This window comes from Rana temporaria, chromosome 2, assembly GCF_905171775.1.
Source record: "Rana temporaria chromosome 2, aRanTem1.1, whole genome shotgun sequence".
Lineage (NCBI taxonomy): Eukaryota > Metazoa > Chordata > Amphibia > Anura > Ranidae > Rana > Rana temporaria.
This window is the reverse complement of record NC_053490.1, coordinates 342,993,989-343,018,671: the sequence shown is the minus strand read 5'-3', so window position 1 is coordinate 343,018,671 and position 24,683 is coordinate 342,993,989. Positions and strand designations below refer to the sequence as shown.

Sequence of the window (24,683 nt, the reverse complement as noted above, 5' to 3'; positions counted from 1 at the left end):
GTCCTGGGTTCCAGTGCACTATCCCTGTCTGAGTGAGACTCTGCTGTCTCACTCTCACTGGCTGCCTCCTATTACATTGTGCCGCCCCGAGAGTCAGTGACAGTCTGAGCAAGTAACTCTCCATGCGGCTGCACGCCCAGGTGCATGAATGGGGGAGTCTGTACTCCTGGGGGGTGAATTGTCCTGGGGGGTCTGTACAGATGGAGGGGTGAATTGTTCGGGGGGTGTCTGTACAGATGAAGGGGGGTGAATTGTCCTGGGGGGGTCTGTACAGATGTAGGGGGGTAAATTGTCCGGGGGGGTCTGTATTCCTGGGGGGTGAATTGTCCTGGGGGGTCTGTACAGATGGAGGGGAGTGAATTGTCCTGGGGGGTCTGTTCTCCTGGGGGGTCTGTACAGATGGAGGGGGGAGAATTGTCCTGGGGGGTCTGTACAGATGCAGGGGGTGAATTGTCCTGGGGGGGTCTGTGCTCTTGGGGGGGAGTCTGTACAGATGGAGAGGGGTGAATTGCCCTAGGGGGGGCTGCTGATGTAAGGAGGGACTCTGCTAGGGAAGACTGATGTAAGGAGGGACTCTACTGGGGGCACCTGATGTAAGGAGGGATTCTGCTGGGAATGCCTGATGTAAGGAGGGACTCTACTGGGGACAGCTGATGTAAGGAGGGACTCTACTGGGGACAGCTGATGTAAGGAGGGGCTCTGCTGGGGGCACCTTATGCAAGGAGGGACTCTACTGGGGGTACCTGATGTAAGGAGGGACTCTACTGTTGGCACCTGATATAAGGAGGGACTCTACTGGGGGCACCTGACTCTGGGAGGGACGATGGGGACACCTAATGGCATCTGGTGGTAGGCAATGTGGCAAGTGACACACTCGGGGGTCCCACTGATTCCGCATTACGGCAAGTTGAACCGATTTCATTTGATATTGCAATGTAATATAAAAAAATAATGCGCTTTAATCATCATGCCACCATACCAACCATGATGCCGTGATAATTGAAGCGCTAACACCAGATGTTTGGAGTATATTTATCTGCTGATTGTTAAACTTTCTGGAATACACATATTGCTATTGTGGTGTAGGATCTGGGCCTGCTGTCCCTCCATCCCTATCTTTTCTTCTCTCTCCTTCCCTCCCTATTTTTCTTTCTTCCTTTCTCCATCCCTCATTCATCTCAGACTCAGACCACACCCCTTCGAGCCACATCCTTTAAGCAACGCCCACCATTTAATTTAAACTACGCCCATTTTCCCGCAGTTTTCTCCTTCCCGCTATGTCACACTTACAAACGAATGCCCCCCCCCCCCCTAATTATAATAAGACCCCGCATACAGACAAAAAAGTGTCCCTATACATTTTTGGACAATGTTGGCAACTATGCCTGTGTGTCCTTGTACTTACTGCTTGCTCATTAAACTCACTGGATGTTTATGTTGTTGGTGTGCAGCCATGTTCTTTCCTAATCAGTGTGCAGTATAGGAGCTGAGACACACACCTGGGCTTCAGCATCCAGCTACACCACAAGACAAATCAGCTTGTCTAACAGGAAATCATAGTAAATCTTACCAAACTAGTGAAAAAACTGCCTTAAATAGTTGTCAACGTATATCGGTCCTGTTTGGAAGATTTCCCTTATGCTTTGGTGACAACTCAAAATTTCCAGATTTCCCTTTTTGTCTCAGTGGTCACCAGGACAAATAGAGGAATGAATCTCCACAGCTGGGGCACTAACAGCAATAAAAACCTGACAGAAGGTCTATCTCTTACTTACTGTATCTCTTACCTGTACAAAGAGTCTATCCCTTACTGTCTGCCCCCATGGCAAACTGCTTGCTATGGGGGCAGAAGTACAGAATCAATCGCGAGCCAGGCTGTGTGCAACCATAGACACACATAGTGCTACTCGGCCCCCCCATTCCTCACTCACAGGATTTGACTGACAGCAGCAGGAGTCAATGGCTCCCGCTGCTTTAGAGTCTCCTGTGGGAAGAGAGAGAGAAGGGCTGCTGCAGATCAGGCTCAGGTAAGTGTTTTAAGGTTGCTGCGGGGAACTTTTGAATGTTTTTTTACCTTAATGCATAGATATACAAGGAACATAACACACCTGTTCTATACTTTATTTATCCACGCATTGGTGTAGTGTTCCCAGCCATTTTATTGTTTGTGTTGATAGTTTGGTAATCCAAGAACCACTTTTTATTACCTATTGTCACAAATGTCACGTCTACCCCAACGCAGGTGGTCAGACACTATAGCTGGCTACTGTGCGCTTCACTTATAGCAGCCCCCTTTCCCTTAACCGCTTATGTCCCGGAAGATTTGACCCCTTTCCTGACCAGAGCACTTTTTACAATTTGCCACTGCGTTGCTTTAACTGACAACTGCACGGTCGTGCAACGCTGTACCCAAACAAAATGTGCGTCTTTTTTTTCTCACAAATAGAGATTTCTTTTGGTGGTATTTGCTCACCTGTTTTTTATTTTTTGAGCTATAAACAAAAGCACAGCGACAATTTTGAAAAAAAACAATATCTTTTAACTTTTTGCTATAATAAATATCCCAATTTTTTTTTTTTCAAAAAAATTTAGGATTATATGTATTCTTCTATTAATCGTATATTGATTGGTTTGCGCAAAGGTTATAGTGTCTACAAAATAAGGGATAGAATTATGCAGGGCTTTTTTTTCAGGGGGGACTTGGGGGAACTCAGTTCCACCACCTCTGGATTACCACAATCACTTGTAAACACAGAAGTCTGGTTTCTGTGTTTACAAGTGACAGCTCTGCACTCTGTGTGTAACCCCCTGAACTCTGCACTCTGTATGTAATACAATCCTGGTATTTAATGCCCCTTTAAGAACCTTCTACTGTTTGTGAAATCTGAACGGATCGTATTTGAGTTCCTGCACCTATTTTCTGAGAAAAAAAGCTCTGGAATTATGGCATTTTTATTATTATTAAATTTTTTACTAGCAATGGTGGCGATCTGCGATTTTTATCGGGACTGCAACATTATGGCGGACAGATCAGACACTTTTGACACATTTTTGGGACCATTGATAATTTTACAGCGATCAGTGCTATTAAAATTAGGGGTTAACACTAGGGGGCGATGAAGGGGTTAATTGTGTTCCCTCTCTGTGTTCTAACTGAAGGGGGATGGGACTGACTAGGGGAAATGACAGATCGCTGTTCATACTTTGTATGAACAATGATCAGCCATTTCTCCCCTGAGAGAACCAGGATCTGTGGGGCAGATCCACGTACATCGGCGTATATATACACCGGCGTAGCGCATCTCCTTTCCGTTACGCCGGCTCAACTTAGAGAGGCAAGTACCGTATCCTCATAGTATTTGCGCCCAAATTTGCGCCGGCGTGTTCCATTGAAATGAGCCGTGACCCCATGCAAATAAAGGGCTGGCCGGACTGCGCATGACGCTGACTATGGTCAGCGCCTCTCTGCGCATGCTCAGAACTCGGCCCGGCGTAATCAGTGAGATAGGAACTAGGCCCGGCGTACTTAGTGAGATATGCCCAGGGCATAAATAGGCCCAGACATACGCCCTTCCATTGCAAAAGTACATCTATTTGTTTCCCCCCCTGAAGCAAGGTGCTTTTGTTCCGTTGTCTGTTGCTGTTTGTTGGTTTTTGTCGTGTCGGTGTGTTTTTTGGAGAGTGTTTTTGAAAGATGACAGAGAGGAAGAGGAAGTTGAACTACTCCCTGCGGGAGAAGGAGATCATTGTGAGGACCATTACCCAATTTGGTCGTTTTCTGCATGGGCCTGAAAGTGCCAACACCACCCCGGCCAGGAGGAGGCAGATCATGCAAGACATCGCAGACGATGTCAATGCGTTGGGGGGTGAGACCAGGACCCGCAGTGAGATCCAAAAAAAGATCAATGATCTCAGGCGCGTGGTCCGTGGGAAGCTGGCAAAGATTTCAGCTCATGCCAGGGGCACTGGAGGGGGACCTGTGTGCACTATCAGGCTCACTGCTGAGAAGCGTGCGGTGGCCCAGTGCTTCCACAGGCAGCAAGTGGAGGGGCTGCCTGGCTTTGACTCCATTGAGGAGGTCTTGAGGACAGGTAAGTGTTTTTTTTTTTCTATCTGGTGTGTAGCATGGGGGGGGGGGGAGGGAATATCTGACAAGTGTGTGGATCCTCCAACATGTGAATGTTTTGTGTCATCCACAGATGTGCAGGAGGGTGCTGGGCCATCTGGCCAGTCCGCAGCCTCCCCCGGACATCGGAGTCTGAGGAAGACCCCCAGGCAAGCCAGGAGTCCTCTGTGTAGGGGAGTGGCCCCAGCTCACCTCATGAGGAGGTTAAGGAGGAGGAGGTGATGTCGGGGAATGAGGTACTTCTCCATTTGGAGGAGGCTCCCCCTAGGGCTGGCAGCAGTCAGGCCTCCATCAGGGGTAGCCCCTCCCACTCCTCCCCCAACAGGGCTTTCCCCCCAGGGGTCTCCCCTACTCCCAGGCCACAAGCCTCATCAGGAGGCAGGAAGGCGACCCGCAAGACAAGGGGGGTGGCAGAGGTTCTGCCGGAAAATCTCCGGAGGGACCAGGCCTGTCAGACCCGCCATCTGGGTCAGGTCACCCAGACTTTGGACTGGATGGAGAGCCTGGCCTCCATCAAGGATTCCATGCAGGACATGAGTTGCAACTCCCTGGCTGTGATTACCTGCTTCAGCGACCTGCAGGCGTGGGTCAGGAGTTGTGTGCCCTGACCCAGGCTGTCAAGGCCAACACGGCAGCCCTCAATGTGGGCCTCACGTGCATCGCCGTGGCCTTGGAAGGCAGGCCGCCAGGTGGGCAGAGACCAGGGGATGCTCCTCCTTCCCCTGATTACCCCCCCCCATGAGTCTCCCCTGAGGAGCCGGGGCCGTGGCCATGGCCGCCCCAGGCGTGGGTCACGCCAGCGGCGTTAGGTTTTTGTCTTTTTTTTATTCAGTGTTTTATGTTTATTTGTTAGTTTTTACTGTGATTATGATTTGTTTTATTTTTGTGAATGATGTTTGATTGTGGGGGTGACATTCCTGCCGGAAAAGGGGTGTCACCATCGGTTGTGGTGGAGAAGGGATCCCCAGCACCAGGGAGAAGTGATCCCCAGGTCCATGTGAATGGTGTATGAATGTACAGTGACATAATTGGAGCCTTGGCGTGGCGTTGCTGCTCCCAAGTCCTGCATGGTGGGCTTGTGCTAATCCAATTTGATGAGGATGTGGGGTGTGTGTGCTAGGGACCACAGTGGTGTGCATGCGTGCATTCTCCTTGTGCCATGATTAATGTGTGTGTTTAATGTGCAAAGGTGCCTACTGCGAGGCATCTCCTGACTGCTCTTCCCTAAGAAGATGGGGTAGCCTTGGTTATGGGGGGATTGTCTGGTTTGGGGGTCAGGTCATCACGTATGTCAATCTCCAGGCCCCTTCTCACGGCTAAGTTGTGCAGCATGCAACATGCACCGATGATCTGGCACACAAAGTTTGTAGAATACAACAGGGTACCCCCAGACTTATCCAGGCATCGGAAACGGGACTTCAGGAGGCCAAAGGTGCGTTCCACCACTCCACGGGTACGTGCATGTGCTTCATTGTATCTTTGCTCTCCTGGGGTTTGGGGATTCCGGAATGGAGTCATGAGATGGGGTCCAAGTGCATATGCCTCATCACCTGGAAGGGAAAAGACAGGAGGATGTTAGTCGTGCATGTGCCCCTCGTGATGTCTGCATCATGGGGTGGGACAGTCATGCCTGACACCCATGTCACTCACCAACCAGCCAGCTGTCCCCATACATGTTCTGTTCGAATTCCATTGGGATGGGGCTTTGACGGTATATGTAGCTGTCATGGCTGGATCCTGGGTGTTTGGCACGGACGTGCCATATGAGGCATTGGGCATCGGCTATCACCTGTACGTTGATGGAATGCCAGTGCTTCCGATTGCGGTATAGGTGCTCTGTCTCATGGGGGGGCCGTAGTGCCACATGTGTGCAATCAATGGCCCCCACAGTGCGTGGGAATCTGGCAATTCTGTAGAAATCACGCATTACCTTCACCCGCAGGTCCTCCTGGGTGGGTCTGATGATTTGGTTGGCCATGCGTCTGAGGATTGCAGGGATAACCTGGTGCACACATCTGCTAATGGAGGATTGTGCCATCCCAGCCACCACTCCACTTGTACGCTGAAAAGAGCCACTGGCAAGGAAATGGAGTGTTGCCAGTACCTTGACCAGTGGCTCCACTGCATGTGAGCGTTTTGTCTGGCTGGTGATGTCATCTTTCAGGGTTGTGGTTAATTCCAGGATGGCAGTAGGGGTGAATCTACGAAAACAATAAAAGTGGCGCTAGAAAGTGATAATGATAGAAATATTAAAGTGAACTGAATCATAAAACTGTGTGAACAAAAATAAAAAGTCCATATATGATAAATCCAAAAACAGTGAATCGCTGGAAAGGAACACCGTCTGTGAATGGTCTCCTGTGACGAACAATTAGAAACACCACGGTGGGATGAATGAATAAATGTGAAGGGATGACCACCACCAGGAGGGGAGGCTTACCAGAGATATTGAACCCTGTTAAGCATACGCCTAGAGGGTCAATATAGGCTGTTATATGAGTTGATGGAACCACATCAATCGGATCCGGATACACTAAGAAAACGATGGCTTGAACACATCACTTTAAATCAGAGCGGAGGGGGGTGGCAACGTCTTGATAGTAACTCCCAAGAGGCCAAACCGTATCCAAAACAGTGCATCAATAAAAGGTGGCGCATGGCAGCAGGGACTCTGCTGCTGCCATGCGCCACCTTTTATTGATGCCCTTTGTCTTCTTCAGAACTGTAAGTGTTTTTAACCGTTAATAAATTTCACCAGTATTACGGTATTACACTATGAGACTTCGTTTTCTTTTATGTGCTTTGGATACGGTTTGGCCTCTTGGGAGTTACTATCAAGACGTTGCCACCCCCCTCCGCTCTGATTTAAAGTGATGTGTTCAAGCCATCGTTTTCTTAGTGTATCCGGATCCGATTGATGTGGTTCCATCAACTCATATAACAGCCTATATTGACCCTCTAGGCGTATTCTTAACAGGGTTCAATATCTCTGGTAAGCCTCCCCTCCTGGTGGTGGTCATCCCTTCACATTTATTCATTCATCCCACCGTGGTGTTTCTAATTGTTCGTCACAGGAGACCATTCACAGACGGTGTTCCTTTCCAGCGATTCACTGTTGGATTTATCATATATGGACTTTTTATTTTTGTTTACACAGTTTTATGATTCAGTTCACTTTAATATTTCTATCATTATCACGTTCTAGCGCCACTTTTATTGTTTTCGTATATTTATCACTTTCTTGTTTCACTAGATTGTTTGTGGCAGCTTTTTACACAGATAGCGCAGATTTATGCTTGTTTTTTAGTAGGGGTGAATCTGAAGATGCGATACACCTCAGAATCACCCATGCCAAAGACGTTTATGCGCGGTCGGTATATCCTCTCCCGTGCCCTCCTCCTCCTCTGTTACCTCCTCCTTCTGCGCGCATCTAAAGCCAGTAGTAATGGCTTTGACTATGACCATGGATGCCCCTGGCATGTTGGCATACAGATTGTTGTCCTGTAAGGCCCCGTACTCACGACCAAACATGTCTGCTGAAACTGGTCCGCAGACCAGTTTCAGCAGACATGTTTGGCCGTGTGTTGGCCCGAGCGGACCATTTTGGGACGGATCAGACAGGTTTCCAGCGGACAACTGTTTCCCGGACTTGTTTTAAAACAGTCCGCTGGAAACCTGTCCGCCCGGACATGTACGGTCGTCTGTACAGACCTACCGTACATGTCCTGCCGCCCGCATCCCTCGCATGCGTCGAATGACTTCGACGCATGCGTGGAAGCATTTTTAAGGCGGCCCGCCCACGTCGCCGCGTCATTGTCGCGGCGACACCGCGTCATCGACGCGGCGACACCGCGGACACGCCCCGCGTAATGTTTACGCGCGGGCTTCTGTTCGATGGTGTGTATAGCCATCGAACAGAAGTCCCCGGGCAGTCCCCGGCCAGACATGTCCGATGGAAACGGTCTGCAGACCGTTTTCATCGGACATGTCCTGCCGTGAGTACTCGGCCTTAGTGTGGCTGCTCAGCTCGTCCCTAACGGTGTTGCTTTAGCTGACCTGCACACGTCTGGTGCAAAGTTAAAGCTGCTTTTATGAGGGGTAACTTTAGACCAGACAAACAGCTGATGCGCACCGCGCCTAGCCTGCGCCGGACAAACGTACTTTTGTGGATCGCCGTATCTCCCTCATTTGCATATTTGCATAGCAAAACAACGGTGCGTCTAGCGTATTTTTGCGCCCACGATGCGCCGGTGTAGAAAAATTACTTCGGTCGGAAAAATCTAGTTTTCAGGTGTATCTAGTTTTGGGGATATGGCGCATAGATACGTTGGCGCACATTTACACTTACGCCGCGCATCTCGAGATACGCCGGCGTAAGTGCTTTGTGGATCTGCCCCTGTGTGTTTACACACACAGATCCCGGTTCTCGCTGTGTCACAAGCGATCGCAAAATGCCCGCCGGGCACTTGCATGGGCTTGGGGGGCGAGCAGCGGGCGCACGCGCGTGCCTTCGGTGGCGTGTGCACGCTCCTAGTGGCCACAGGGCAAAGTGACGTAACATAACACGTAACTTTGAAGGATATTTATAAAGCAATAAATGTGTAAAGAATTTGCACAAAAAAAACAGTAAATGTCATATTCACTATTTTTAAATACCCTGTTGTTATACTATATTCTCTGTATATATACATTATATCACCAAAAGTATTGGGGCGCCTGCCTTTACACGCACATGAATTTTAAAGGGGTTGTAAAGGTAAAAAATATTTTCCCTAAATAGCTTCCTTTACTTTAGTGCAGTCCTCCTTCACTTACCTCATCCTTTGATTTTGCTTTTAAATTTCCTTAACACACAAGTCCTTTCTCTATCTGCAACGTAGAGAGAGCGTCCTGACTCTCCTGCTTGCCCCCTCCCCCCTCAAGCTGCTGAGAGCCTGAGCCAGCCACTCCAGCCCCCTCCACAGCCCAGCACTCCAATGAGTGTGGGGGGAAGAGCAGAGAGCCACTGACTGACAGTCAGCAGCTTTCTGCTCACGGAGCTGTGAGAACTGAGCGATCGGCGGTGTTTGATCGGTCGTTACTCAGTGTATAGAAATATTACTTTTTTAATTCTTTTTGAATCGCTACGCCCCTAAAAAAGGCCATAGAATTTTTGAAATTACCTTCTTATTTGTTAGGTCTATTTTTTTCATTATTTTTATTTGTACAATATAGCCTCCCAGTTGGTGGTGATCTATGACTGGTTGCATCCTTCCTTATCCAATGCCTGTACTACTACTGAAGTCGCTATAGTTTCCTCCTTTGAATCTCTGCATAACATGTGTTACAAGTAGCATGTGTATCGAGGGCAGGTTCCCCCCTGTCCTGGGACAACTATGTTACGTACCACATTATCTCTTTTTATTACTATACTTGTTTCTCTAAGGCTGTGTGTACTGCTTCCTCCAATATCTCACTTTGGTATTAACCCACACTGCATGAACTCCTTAGGATCCCAGATCCACAACGCTGCATTTCCAGGGGCATTAAATACCTTTTTCACCTATACACTGAGAAGGGCCTTAAGTCCTTTGCCCAGTTAAAAGACAAATTTAACTTTCCTTCCTCCTTTTTATTTATTAGTTTTTTTATTAGTCTCTCGAAGCACAATTTGGCTCTCACTTGCTCCCGTTATCTGTGGCCAAATTGCAGAAAATACTAAGGAGGTCAGACACCACTAAATTGATGTCAGAATATTACTTTAACCTAATGGCGGATTTTAATCCTAGGTTAGTTGCTGCACAAACTCGATGGGCTGGGTTAAATATTAATCTTACTGGTGAGTACTGGACTGAATTCATTGATACATAGAAGAGTTCAGTAATATCCTCCAGAGATAAAATTATACAAATACAATTTTTCACCTTACCCCTTCTTGGATGTATAAGATGGGCCTAAGCCCCATATCTGAATGTTTTAGAGACTGTGGAGACTCTGCTGACTTCATACATTGTTTTTGGTCCTGCCCAATAGTTCATACGTTTTGGTCATAAGTTAAAGTAGATGTAAACCCACTCTCATCATTTCTAAATTACTTCTATAGTGCTGATCTATAAGGATATACATGCCTCCTGCATGTATCCTTACCTGTCAAATGTCTCCCCTGCAATACTCCAGATTCTGTGGGCAGGTCTGTTGTCCAGGGCTTTGTGGTTGGAGTCGTGAGGTCAGTAGACTCCCCGCAACCTCTACACTCACCTTGGCCAGGCATCGATATTTCTTACACTGAACTCTTCTGCTGGTCTTGTGAATTATGCCCCATGATAACTAAAATCCAGTCAAAACCCAGGAAAGTCACCATATGACTTCAGAATGCGCAATCATGCTGAGGCGTGAAGCAGCCAATCGTAAGAGAGCTGGAGAAGAAAGGAGGGGGGTCGTGAAGAACACAGAATGCCTCTCTCACGCTGGTGCATAAGATAAGGAAATCACCTGTCAGTCACAGTAAGGGGGAAGAAACAGACACCTATTTATCTGTGTGTCTGTTTTTATCTTACTGAAAAAAGATAAGAGAATTGCTCAGAGCTGGATTAACTCTTCGTGGCAAGACTGGGTACAGATGAAATGACATTCTCTGCTGTAACACATATAAGTCTTAATTCAAAAAAATTTAGGGTTTACATCCACTTTAACAAATTTGTATTTACTTTATTGGGTTTACCTAATATATTGCACCCTAACAATTTTTTTACTAGGTATCTTTGGTGGTTCCTGCATATGTAATAGTCTATTAAGTATACTGTATTTCTTTGCTAAGAAGAGCTGGACGGAAAGGCTGCCATCAGAGGCCTTGCCTTAGGAGGCAGGGGGAAGAAAAAGCCAGGCCGTTGCTTCTCCTCCCGGCCGAGCAGGACGTGTGTCCTAAGACCTGATTGGCCAGGGAGTCCTAAGACTCCATTGCTAATTGGGTCTCAGGTCCAGCTTCTGGATTGGCGGGGAGAAGAATCAGGAAGACAATAGCAAATATTATTTCGGTATTGTTACAAAACTGGGTGGGCTCAGGGCGCAGTGCTCACCTTTTTTAAAGTCAATTAGAGCCTCAGGCTGTAATCATGTGCTTAAAAAAATATATATTTAATCCAATGCGTCTGGCATGTAGATTAATGGCTGGACGCATGAATTAGGATGGGCCACCACTAAACCTGACCATTTAGCTTAAATTGGTAAACAATAATTTACCTCTGTATAAACTTACCTTTAAACTTAGGAAAAAAAAAAAAATCTTCTTGACAACTGTGGCATAAATGGGTATCTAGTCCCGTTACCCCGACGTTCTTGGATCCTGGATGTTAGTATAATCTCTTTATTTTTCCACTGCCTTTGGTACTGTATTGGTGTCCTTTGATTTGCATATACCCTTCCATCTCTATGTATATTGTGATTTAATACATACTGTCCCTTTTTTTTTATTTAATACCATATTATATCTTATTGAGACACGGGAGGCATAGTTTGGTTCTGTATGTAACCTGCTTATTGTTTGTTGTACTTTCTGTATAACAATTGGAACATTTTCAATAAATATATCTTAAAAAAAAAAAAAAAAAAAATGGTATACCAGAACAAAACCACCTATTCTTTACAAAAAGTGAATGAGTCCATTTATAAAGTACAGTAGTATCCACTCTCTCTGCAGAATGGTGTAGTGATTATTCCTCATTTCTCCTGCATTTTACATTTAATTCATAACATGCAGAATGTAATGTTATGTCCTACGGCTGGTCATCTGCATAACACAGTGTAGGAGGAGAGCAAGGTCAAGACATGTTTCTTTCTTTCAGCATTTTTTTTATTTATCATTCATTAAAATGAATAGGACTGTGCTTGCTTTAGAACCTTGAAGCAAATGAAGTGGAAAGCACATTTGTAAAGCAAACAGCTGTGCTTTATTAATGGGCTAGATGATTTGTTTTTATTTTTGGAAAGCTGTGTTAGACCCCTTAATATTTATATAAATGTTGTGGTGATTTTTTCCTACAGTAGTTGTAGTAGGAGGAGTTATGTGGCCATACACAGTGGTGACATATGTGGTTCCTTGTTTTAAAATGTGTTTGTAAACTGTTTTGCAGGGTACATATGCCACTGTATTTAAAGGACGCAGCAAGCTGACAGGGAACCTGGTGGCTCTTAAAGAGATCAGACTAGAGCACGAGGAAGGAGCACCATGCACAGCTATCAGAGAAGGTATGAGAGAGGAAGCAGGTAAATTGTCACAGATAATTTTAATTGGCACTACAGGTAAAAGCTTTTTCCTGAACAATTAACATGTTTGTGGTTTTCACTTATTTGTGTTATTAATATGCTGCCTTAAGTTACACTCACCTTTAGTTCAACGGTCCCTGTTCCTTGCCGGTGCCAGCATCTTCTCCTGGGTATCTTCGTTGATCGCCGTGGGATAAAGTCACTCCTGCACATGTGCAGGAGGCCATTGTCCCATTACGTGGGGACCGTGGTGGCTATGTAAGCTGAGCTGGGCTCAGTTTTCATCACTGGAGAAGACAGTGACCAAGCAGGTAGATGGATATTGCATGGCTCTTCTGCAATAAAAAAAAAAGGCCACAGGGCCTTTTCTGTGAATGGCCTGCCCTGTGCGCGACACACAAAATTGCGCTTTAAAATTTGCAAGCAGGAACACTCGTTCCCGCTATGCATAGTGTTAATTGAGCATTAGGTGTGGACAAGTGTGGGGAGATGTCAGGTCACCTGCGGTCAGGTGACAGATGCACACTGTCGGGGTCAGGATTGCACTGCTAAGGTAGTGGACCCTACGACTGACTGCTGCGGACAGAACACTGGGAGGCTAAGGAAGGCAGGTCCACTGGAGCACTAACAGGGATCCCACAGGGAGCTAGAGCCTAAGATTCCCCAGGGCTGCAACTGGATCCAGGTGGTGGCCCCCAGATTCCCCCAGCTCACGCTCACAGTAGGCTATAAAGGATAGAGGGGAAGCAGCAGCTCAGGATACAAGAGATAGTGAGGGGATAAGCCAAAGGTCGGGGCAACTAGCAGACAAGGATAAACAAAGGGCAAGGTCACAAGCAGACATGGATAGTCGAGAACAAGCCAAGATCAGTAAAACAGAGACAGACGTAGCACACGGCAAGCAGGAACTCAAACACATAATAGCTTAACAAACACTGTTGATCAGCATGGCTGGCTTGCAGTGCACAGGTTAATATAGAGTTCCCTGATAGGGCCTGGGGTGGAGCCATGCTAGAGGAGAGATTACTTAAGCAGCCAGGTGAGAGTGGCTGGCCTCTAAGGTGAACTAAGGAGGAGGTAAGCTGACAGACAAACATTACTGCATATACATGACAGGAGATTAATTAAAAATACTTCTGTAAAAGAGCACAGTGCCATGCTATAAGAAAATTTAACTGGCAATTATTGTTTTGCCACATTTAAATACTGTATGTGTCCCCCATTGAGTACATTTTCCCTTATTTCCTGTTCTGCCTGACACCTGTGAACCAGACCAAAGGGGAAATGTGCTTAATGTGGACACAGTATACTGGAAAGTCTTTATTGGTATCTGAATCCAGTTGGGGCTTTCTTGTGACTTAATTTCCAGTAGACCGGAATTGGTGAAATTCCTTACTGACTGTTCCGACTGCACTTATAAAGTAAGGAAGTAAAGAAAATGCTTCCAAAAAGGAACAAAGAAAGTCGTAGAGTTAACACAGGTTCTGATTTTCCCCCACTAAAAAAAAGTTTTAGATTTGAGCTTTAAATTGACCCTATAAAAAAAACTCCCAAGCTGTTCCCTGTAAAATAGGTTGTATATTTTTTTGTTCAGCAGGCTGCAAATTAATTCTTCACTTTCTTGTAGACTTGTGTGCACTACTGCTATCCAACATTTCCAGTTGTGTCAGATAGTGTGTTCCCCAGAAGGGGCTGTGGTTCCTCCTGCAAGCCCCTACATAACTACAGTAGTGATGTTGGGGGTGGTGGCAATAAACCCAGCACCTAGCAGGGGACACACTATCCAACAGATCTGCATTTTTTTTCATATGTGATCATCATTCTTTTATTATGCTATAGTGAAAATGATAGTTTCTGGTAGATCTTGTTGGCTTGGAGTGGCCATAGATGACTCAATTATCAAAACAGATTGCCTATTATTTCAAGCATTATTTATGACTAATGGGGCATTTTTTATTTTCTAACAGGCAATAAAAATAAGTTTTAGCACTTTTTCTTAGAATGAGATATTCAAAATTTCCCTTTTAATAGCCCCATTCTTTGCTATACAGCAGAAGCAAAGTTTAAATTGCTGTGAGTGACATTAATATTTTCTGTGGCACATCGAGACAAGGGTAAACAGGTGCAATTAAACTGATTTATTCTAATTATGCAGCTTTCTTCTGGAATAAAATCTCTACCTCTTACTAATTCCTAATTGTGCAAATGTTAGTAGAGAAAATATGTATCATCTTGATGCATATGTTTCACCTTCAATCGTAGTTCTGCCGCAGACCTATAAAAATCAATTTCTGTTTCCTGCTCAGGATTGCAGGATAAAGGATTGCGCATACACTTAAAAACTGTCTTATAGATTTTTCTAACTGCCAGGCAGCCTGAATATGTTGCTTTGGTGTACAAACCCCAAACTTCCATCAAGCTAATGTCTTGGTGAGTTTTGGCACTCTGGTGACTTGTTTAAGGGCAGGTAGGTATATACCCTGTCCATTGTTCTCAAAAAAAAATACATGCACATTCTAGTAAGTAACCAGTCTATTACACTTTCTGATCAGTTATGAGTTAAGACCCAATTCAGTCATTTAAAATGATGTATGGTAACATCTTGAATTACTGTAATTAATATTGTTTATATGTATTTTCTCTTTTTCAGTGTCCCTTTTGAAGAATCTGAAGCATGCTAACATTGTAACACTTCATGACATCATCCACACAAATTATTCCTTAACTTTAGTCTTTGAATATCTGGTAAGCTTAATATACCTAACATATGGTCAAAAACAAGATGCAGATAGGGTATTATGTTAAGAAATTACAACCTTTATCTGAGACTCATCAGTTAAATGGAGAAGCTCTCGCGCTATCGGTGCTATAAACCTAAGGGGGCACTGCTGCGGTCACCTGAAGTCTGTCCTAGCCAGAAAAAGAAAGTGAATGAAAATAGGTGATAGTGACTGCGCTGTGTGACTGGGGAAGGGTAAAAACAAAGAAAGGCCCACCACCTGGGTGGGATGGCCACTAAAAGCAATACCCAATCTGGGCAGTGAAAGTGAGTGTAGTAACCCAAAAATAGCAATGTGCAAAAATAACAACACTCAAAAACAGATATAATAACGAAGTATTATAAATACATAATATTATAAATACATACAAGTCCAAAGTCTGTACCACAAAAACAAAATTTGGGTACCACAAAAAATGTGAGGTGCAAAATCCGGTAAATCACAGTTCAAGTGAAAGTCTAACATGCAGAAAAAATGTACAGTCTTTGGTGAACAGTAGACGGTGATACAGTGAAGAACCACACTCCAGTGTTTAGGAAAAGACAAACTTCGGTACAAACACCTCTAGTGGCTCAGAATGCTCACCTCGCCAAAGCATGGACAGCCTGAAAAACACTTTAGATATGTTCAAGAGCCCAGCGGGGCTTGTGGCTGAGTGTAGGCTCTGCATCAGATGGATATGATAAAAAATTAAAGAAGGAGGCAAAATGGCATAATACTGTGGGGATAACCTGGGAAATAATGGATCACATGCACATGCACTCACATGGAGGCCGTGAACAGTGGGCCTATCTCCAACGAACAGCGAGTTCGCAAGTATGTAAATGAAGCACAGATACTCAAATCACTGAACACCACATCCCGATATAAACAGAAAACAAGAAATGCGGGAAAGGGTGACAAACCCTGGGATTTTAAAGGTGTTAATATTGGAAAATTCAATCCAAAACAATGAAATAAATATAAAAATAATAATTTATTCAGACATATAAATTGGTTTTCTAAATAACACAAAATATCAAACAAGACATGGATGGTCTCATAGGTGATGTTAGCGACTAAAACAGTAGCAGAGGAACCTGTTGGAGGAGGCCCGACATGTTTCGCTCGATTGAGCTTTATCAAGGGCAGTGCAACAAGCTACAAAATAGAAAAAAGAGGGAAAAACAAAATAAGGCATTGTGAATATTGCCAAAAACAACAACAACAGTCTGAAAAGTACAGACCGCTGGTGTTGCAGTACAAAATGATCTATATTTATACATAAATGATATTTGGGGGATAAACATTTGTAATAGAGTAGTTCATGAAAATACAAAGGTCACATAAACTAGTTGTACAGTGAAAGAGACCAGGAGCACACTTACCCGTCCAGGTCCAAGAACATCCAATCACAATTAAAATCAGCTGTATGCCATTAAATCAAACTGTGAAAAAGGATTCCACAGTATATGTGCCGAATCTAGCAAGCATCCCAAAGGAGAGCCACACCAGCCAGTCAGTCCAAGTGGGGTTTACACAATGCTATAGTAAAAAAGGTAAACAATAATAAATAATGGGAGAGTAGACCCACCAAAGAATTCTGGGGGGGTAAAATCTCAAGCAATAAGGTGAATAATAAAAGTTTCTATATACAGCTGTATCCATATATAAGCATATGTAAATACTTTGGATAGGCAGTTGGATCGGATCAAAAGAAGGGACTAGCAAAATTGCGTCCAGCACAGGAAGAGTTAAACAGCCAGTTAGCATTGATCAGTTGGAGAGAAACCTCTAACAACACTGGTTGCTAATAAAAAACATATAAGAAGACATATAATCACTAATGGTGTCAATATAAACACCCAATGCTGTAATATTAGGATATCAAAAAAAGCTGTAGAATAAAACAAGGAAAGAGAGAGAAACAAACCTGTTTGAAGAGGTTGAAATCACATGCCTGAGAAATCATAAGGCAGAGACAGCCTGAAGCTCTGACATTTCAGAGCCATGGCAAGAGCAAACATAATTGACCTTTAAATACCCCCCAGCTGTGATGCAAAACTGCTGGGGGTGGGCCTGAATCAAAAGTGTGTCCAATGACAGAATGGGCTGGGCAGGGAGATCCAAGGTGGCCGCCCCTAGGTGGTCAGTTCCGCCCAGATTAAACGAGGGGTCGGAACAAACAAAATAGGAATAACCAAAATGGTTTAGACTCTTAAAGGGGCGAGATGACTAACCTGAGTCTCCAACAAAGGACCAGGGTGGCATAGAGTCACCCAGGCCATCAGCAACCAAATGGCAAAGGCACCCTAGAGAAAAGGGGGGATCACCCACGTGGACTTACCGATCAAAGACCACGAATCGGGTGCGCCCCAAAGGCCCATATAGCATGTGATTAGCCCTAAAACGGCTGGAAAGAGTGGGACCCGAAAGGGATGCATGCTTAGTGGAACAAAATTGAAAAGAAAAGTAAAAAAAAAATTTCAGTATGTGTGTAAATAACACAGGGGTAGTGTACCCCAACAGCATGACAAATGTTGGATCAAAAAAATTAACATCCAACAGAGGAGAAAAAATTAACAATATCTCCCTAAAACATATCGATGAAAAACATCATAGTAAAAGGATGGTCCGGACCTGGACAAATAGAAAATATGCTCAGTATAAACATGCATTATTAAACAATAAGTACACAAAAATGACACAAATAGCATCGAATACATTTCAATTCAAAAACGGTCAGTAAAAGAAAAAGAGAAAGAAAAAATAAATAAATAAATAAATAAACACAACAAAAAAATAAAAAAAATTAAAATAAAATAAACACAAAAAAAAAAAGTAAAAAAAAGTAAACACAAAAAAAAAAAAAATTAAACACAAAAAAAAAAAAGGGAAAAGAAAGAACATGAACATGGAGATAGATCAAGCAGACCGTCAGTTCATGTACAAATAGAACATGCATCAGAACATATGCGTGTTAAGAATAAACAAACACAAGAGGCAAAATACATATGTAAATAATACTGTATTGCCCGCTAACCTAAAGAAAGGGCTTGAAACTAAACCCATCATTAAGACCGGGGGACTTTAATGCAGACAGCTGATGGATCCATTTGGCTTCTTTCTGAAGAAACAGTTTGTCATAGTCTCCTCCTCGGTCACCGGGGGGAATGTGCTCTAATGCAAAAAAATGCATGCAGGAACTTTCGAAGTCATGAAAGAGCCCCATGTGTCTACTGATAGGTGTTTCCATTCTTTTTTTCAGTACCAGGGCAACATGGTCCCTGATACGATGAAAGAATGGTCGCTTCGTTTTCCCAACATAGAACGCATTACATGCGCACAACATGATGTATACAATCCCTATGGATTGGCAGTTGGCAGAGAAGCGAGGTTTAAATCTCCGTCCATTGGGGAGAGTGAGAGTCGTTGCTGCGTGGATATATCTGCAGAACAAGCAGTTGTGACATGGTCGTGTGCCAAGCATGTCAGCCGAAATGGGTTTCCGGCTGGCATGATGGCTCCGGACCAGTTTGTCCCGCAGAGATAGGGATCTTCGATAAGTGATCTGGGGAAAAGAGCATAGATGTTTCGATACGGTTTCATCACCCATTAGTAGGTACCAGTACTTCTGGAGGATGACCTTAATTTGATGGTGATGCCCAGAGAAGCGAGTAATGATCCTAGTACCTGGATTCTGTTTAGGAAGTTTGGGATCATGAAGCAACGAACCCCTGCTCTTGGCTTTGGCCCTTGCAAATGCCTTTTTTAGGCACTTTTTGCTGTATCCTCTATCGAGAAACCGTCTCTGGAGCAAATTTGCCTCATGAAGGAAATCATGGTCCGAGCTACAGTTCCTCCTCAATCTTAAATACTGCCCATAGGGGATACTGGACTTAAGAGGCTCAGGATGAGAGCTGGTAGCATGGAGAAGGGCATTCCCTGCCGAGGGCTTTCTAAACAGGGAGGTGCCAATGGTATCATCCTGATGGATCAAAATTTCAACGTCCAAAAAGGAGATTTTCTCTTGGCTAGTCTCAAAGGTGAATTTGAGGTTGAACTCGTTCATCTTGAGACTATCGATGAAAGAGGTCAACTCACAGTGTGGCCCGGTCCAGATGAAAAAAACGTCATCTATGAAACGTCGCCACATAGGGATCTTTTCAAGATGGTGTTGAATATCCTCCCGGTGAAAAAGGCTACGCTCCCACCCCCCCAGGTACAGGTTTGCATAGGAGGGGGCACACTTGGTCCCCATAGCAACACCCTGTACTTGGAGGAAGTGGGAGCCGCCAAACAAAAAGATGTTGTCGTTTAGAATGAAACTCAATAATTCCAAGATGAAGTGGTTGTAGTGAGGTAGGGCCTCAGTGCTCTCTGAAATGAACTCCTCCACAACTCTCACCCCCCGATCATGGGGGATGGAGTTATAGAGGGCCTCCACATCCAGAGAGACCAACCAAGAACCATGTGGCACAGTAATGCCATCAAGGGATCTGAGAAGATCGAAAAAAGGGGGGGGATAATTGCGCTAAACTCAATTGTGCACTTGTGTCAAATGTGTGACCAAATATGTGCGTTAACAGGTGAATCTAAACTGGAGGTATAGATTCGTCCGTGGAATCAGGGGGACGTAGCCGCCTGTTCCCACTGAGCATTGGTGTGTGTAAACCCAGTAGTCAAATGACACTGGGATGTGTCAATCGTGACTGCAATATTTGCAAATAGCAGAGTCAGGAAGCCGTGGCTGCCAGTCCCTCCTAAATGGTGGTTGGTGTGAGCCCAAAAACTACGGTGACTTAAACAATATAACACAAATAATAACACAAATGATAAAAACCGTGATAGCAGTATTTGCTAAAATTGATAATCACAAAACTAATATTTTGTAAAAAAGTCCATAGAATCCAAAGTTGGAAAAATAGATGATAAGTCCATATGGCTATGAAGACACCCGTGAAATTCCAGAAATGCTGTAACTGAACACCAGATGTGAATCCACCACCAATTATGCAGCTGCTTACCAGAAATTCAGGTCCTGCCGGACCACTATCAACATATCTCTTAACCAAAGATTTTAAGGCAGTAGTAGATCCTCCACTCGCACTAGAACCCAGCCGTATCCAGCGATGGATATAGAAAACAACAAGACAGAGCTCCACATGGCATAAAATCCGGGTGATTTATTTAAAATAACATTAAACGAATATACAACTCACATTTGTAGATAAAAAAAACAGCAATTGGCCTGTAACGCCGGCCGGACGTATCCAGGAACAACAGCCACTCGTTTGGAGAAATGAAGGGGATGGCGTCCACACGTCACTCACTCCACCCGACGCGTTTCGTGACAAGATCACTTCTTCTCGGGGTACGAGTGGCGTGGGACGCCACCCCTTTTTATAGACAAGACAATAATGATCAAACAATTCACTAACCAGGCCTCGCTCCGGGACCCACACGCGCACCGGAAGTGCATCGATCTACATCCGGATCACTAGGTTCACCGGAAATCGATGTCCATAGGTTTGTCCAAATGACTTTACCCAAAGGGGCGGACACCTATGACGCTCGTGACTTCCAACACAGCGAGGCGTGGCAGGAACACCCCTTAAGGCAGGACTTTGATGTCACTGCTCAAGGTTGCATTTTTATAAAATTTACATTAAAGTAAAATAATCCGAGTGCTGAAATAACAATTGCCGCGTGTGATCACGTGTGTGTGTCACCGTTCAGCATTGAAATCGTCACTCGGTCAGAAATTATGGTTTCTTAAAAGGAATAAAACGTCATGAGTTATGGCGCATGCGCCCATACACCGCCTCAGACCGCTTGCGTTCCACCCAAGGCATCATCTGCCCGGGACATGAACAGGGAATCTCTGTTAAAGGTTCAAACCAAACAAGAGAGGAACGCCTTTTCTTTGCCGTTCATAACTACTTTCTCAGTACAACATCAGAACATCAAACGCTTAATTAGAAGGCATTGGCATATATTGCAAAGCGACCTTTTACTCGCACCTGTGTTACCAACAAGACCGTCTGTGGTGTTTCGAGGTGCCTCATCCTTGGGAGCTAGTGTGGCCCCAAGCGTTCAAGACCCTCCCAGTGAAACAAGAGTTTTCTGGCAAAACCTCACGGGTTATCACAGGTGTAAAAATTGCCAAGTGTGCCTTCTAAACAAATGTCAAGATCGGAAGATTTCTCATTTCTCCTCCACCAGTACTGGGAGAACGCATGAAGTGAAACCATTTATCACCTGCTCGAGTAAAGGGGTGATTTATTTACTTCAATGTCCATGCGGGTTACAGTACGTGGGGAGGACTAAAAGAGAACTAAAAATTAGATTGAACGAGCATATAGCTAAGATAAGAAGTGGTTTTCCGAACCATTCGGTTTCAAGGCACTATGACCTGGTTCACCACAGAAACCCCGAGGGAACCCTGTTTGTGGGTATCGATAAATACAAGCCGAACTGGAGGGGGAGTTCTTTAATCAGAGAAATCTCTAAAACTGAAATGGCATGGATCCATAGATTGAGGACATATCTCCCTTATGGCCTCAACGTGGATACTGATATTAATGCTTTTTTTTTTTTTTTTTTTTCATATTTAAATCTTTTATTTTTTTTTTTCTTTTATGGTAAGGTTCACAGAAGGTTAACATATCTTATACAATGGATACATAATCATATAGTTCTTATCACTACACACTTATGATGGGCTAGCAAATAAACAGGTTGGGATTCAGAAACTTAAGAAGAATAAACCAAAAGCAGTACCTCCCCGGTCCTCTTGCTCTATTCCCAAGCCCGCCTGCCTTTTATCAGTAACTTCTTTTCCCGTTTCCTAATACCACTGTATTGACCTCACACTTCTTCCTCCCCTCTGTTCCCTTGTCCATTCCTATACCCCACCTAACCCCCCCTTAAACCTAGAATCAGCATAATCCTCAACAAAACAACAACCAAAAAAAAAAAAAAAAAAAAAAAAAAAGGGAGAAAACCCCGCCAACCCCCTCCCCTCCTCTCCCTCCCCTACCTCGCCGGAGACGGACGGATCCTCCCTTACTTCAACCCTTCGGCCTCTCCCTTTTCACTTCTACCCAAAAAGGAATCTTCTCTCCCCTATCTATTCCTCCAGTAATCTCTTCCCCTCTTCCGTACTCATAAACTGATTCCAACCTGTCCAAGTTTCTACATACTGTTCCCTTTTGTTCCGGGCTGAGAGGATCAGGTCTTCTATAGCTCCAGTCTCTCTCACTCTATTGAGCCATCTCGCAATGGAGGGTGATCTACTGTCTCTCCATTGTAATGTTATTCCATTTCTGGCAGTATTTATCATGTGACATATCACCATCTTTTTGTACTCTCGCACTGGGATTTGTGAGCAATGGAGCAGAAAAAAAGCTGGATCCTCCTGAATCTGGTGCTCCGTAAATTTTTGAACAATTCTCTGGACTTCCTTCCAGTAATCTCTTACTTTTGCACAGGACCAAAATATGTGCAGCAAGGTTCCCTGCTCCACACCACATCTCCAACAGTACTCTGAGTAGCCTTTAGAAAATTTATGTAACCTTACTGGTGTATAATACCATTGGAACAATAGTTTATAATTGGATTCCTGTATTCGCGTAGATATTGAGGAGTTTAGTGCTAAGTGAATTATGTGTTTACGTTGAGTCTGTGAGAAATTTCTCCCCAGATCTCTTTCCCATTTCCCCAGTCCCGGCAACTCAAAATCCTCCTGAGGGGAATTCAATAGTCTATACATCTTTGAACTCACTCTTTGTATTGGTTCCTCCTCGTCGCAGTATTGTTCAAATGTTGTTAGTTGTCGCCGAAAATTAGATGGTTGTCCCAGGGATCTTAAAAAGTTGCTTATTTGAAATGCTTGCCAAAAGGATAACTCATAATTCCCTCCTCTCTTTGTTAGGGCCTCCAATGATGGCCACATACCAGTTTGCAGAAAATGTGATACCTGTACTTTACCCCTTTGTTTTAATTTATTAAAAACTGCTCCTGCTGTACCTGGCATGAAGCCTGGGTTCCCTAATATAGGGAACAGGGGAGAACACTTCGATGAGAATTTTGGATTTTTACATATTTTAGCTGCGATTGACAACGTTGGGCCAATTATGGGATGTTTCTTCATCTTACTTGGCAATAACTTATAACACCAAGGGGCTCTACTTAGTGTTATTGGACAGGTCTGCTGTTCTACCTCAACCCACCTTTTATAGTGTCCGTTTCTACACCAGTCTATCAATCTCGTCAAATGTGCCGCTTGATAATATTTGGCAATATCCGGGACTGCCATCCCCCCAAAACACTTGGGTAACCTCATCACCTCTTTCTTAATTCTTGCCTTTTTCCCTGCCCAGATGAATTTCATCAGGAGGGCACTAATTTGCCGTAGGAAGGCCGATGGTATCAATATCGGCAGTGTTTGAAACAAATACGTAATCTTTGGCAAGATGCTCATCTTGACTATATTATTTCTGCCGAACCATGAATGTAGTCCATGTTGCCATTTCTCTAGTAGCATTCTTATTGAAGTAAGAAGAGGTGGAAAATGTATTTTAAAAACTTCTTTTATGTTTGCTGGAATCAGGGTACCCAAGTATTTTAGCGCAGTCTTCCACTTAAAACCAAAGTTTTGTTGTATAATTGACTGTTTCTGGGGTGTCATTGACACACTCATTGCTTCAGATTTTGCTTGGTTTATTTTTAGGTTGGAGAGCTCTCCGAATTTAGCGATTTCTTTGACGAGATTGGGAAGAGATACGTGAGGGTTTGATATAGTAAACAGCAAGTCATCTGCAAATGCAGTTATTTTATGCCTTCTCCCCCCTATCTGTATACCCCGTATATCCGGATTTTGGCGTATTTTATTTAATAAGGGCTCCAAAGATAGCACAAATAGTAGCGGTGACAGGGGACATCCCTGGCGCGTTCCGTTTGTGATTTGGAAAGTTTTAGAGAACATCCCGTTAACTCTCAATGAGGCACGTGGGTCTGTATAAACACTTCCTATCCACCTTAACATATTCTCCCCCAGGCCCACGTGTCTCAGTACTGAGAACAGGAAATTCCAGCTCACTCTATCAAAAGCCTTCTCGGCATCAGTATTTAGGAACACGCAAGGGATGTCCCCGTCAGTGGCCTCCTGCACCAGATTAAGAACCCTTATTGTACCATCTCTTGCCTCCCGTGTAGGTACGAATCCGACTTGATCCATATCGACTAGCTCGGGTAACCATACTTGGATCCGTCTTGCTAGTAACTTCGTAAAGAGTTTTAAATCGGAGTTTAACAATGAAATCGGCCTATAGCTGCCGCACTCCGCCGGATCTTTCCCATCTTTGGGAATGACTATAATTTGAGCTAGTAATGCGTCCGGCGGGAACCCAGCCGTCTGGCCTACTGCATTGAGAAACTCTGCTAACTGCCCTCCCAGTAGTGTTACAAATTCTTTATAGTATCTTATCGTATAGCCATCCGGTCCCGGGGCTTTCCCTTCCTTCATAGTTTTTAACGTTGCCTCTATTTCTTCT

At 44.3% G+C, this 24,683-nt stretch overlaps 1 protein-coding gene and 1 long non-coding RNA gene across 3 annotated transcripts in view; one reads left to right on the top strand and one right to left on the bottom strand.

Annotated features, from left to right (window-relative positions):
* CDK18 (cyclin dependent kinase 18) overlaps positions 1-24,683 on the top strand; it is a 287,497-nt gene that overhangs the window by 181,274 nt on the left and 81,540 nt on the right. Inside the window, exons 6-7 of one of the 2 annotated variants that reach the window (XM_040337544.1) lie at positions 12,235-12,349; positions 15,018-15,112. In XM_040337544.1, the coding sequence (XP_040193478.1) occupies positions 12,235-12,349; positions 15,018-15,112 (210 nt within the window). Of the gene's footprint in view, positions 1-12,234; positions 12,368-15,017; positions 15,113-24,683 lie in introns of both variants that reach the window. The other variant, XM_040337543.1, reaches the window with a different exon arrangement.
* Positions 16,150-16,713, bottom strand: LOC120927108. Its single transcript, XR_005747033.1, has 2 exons — positions 16,515-16,713; positions 16,150-16,287 (listed from the first exon to the last, which is right to left on the bottom strand). It is a non-coding gene; the product is annotated as an uncharacterized LOC120927108 (long non-coding RNA).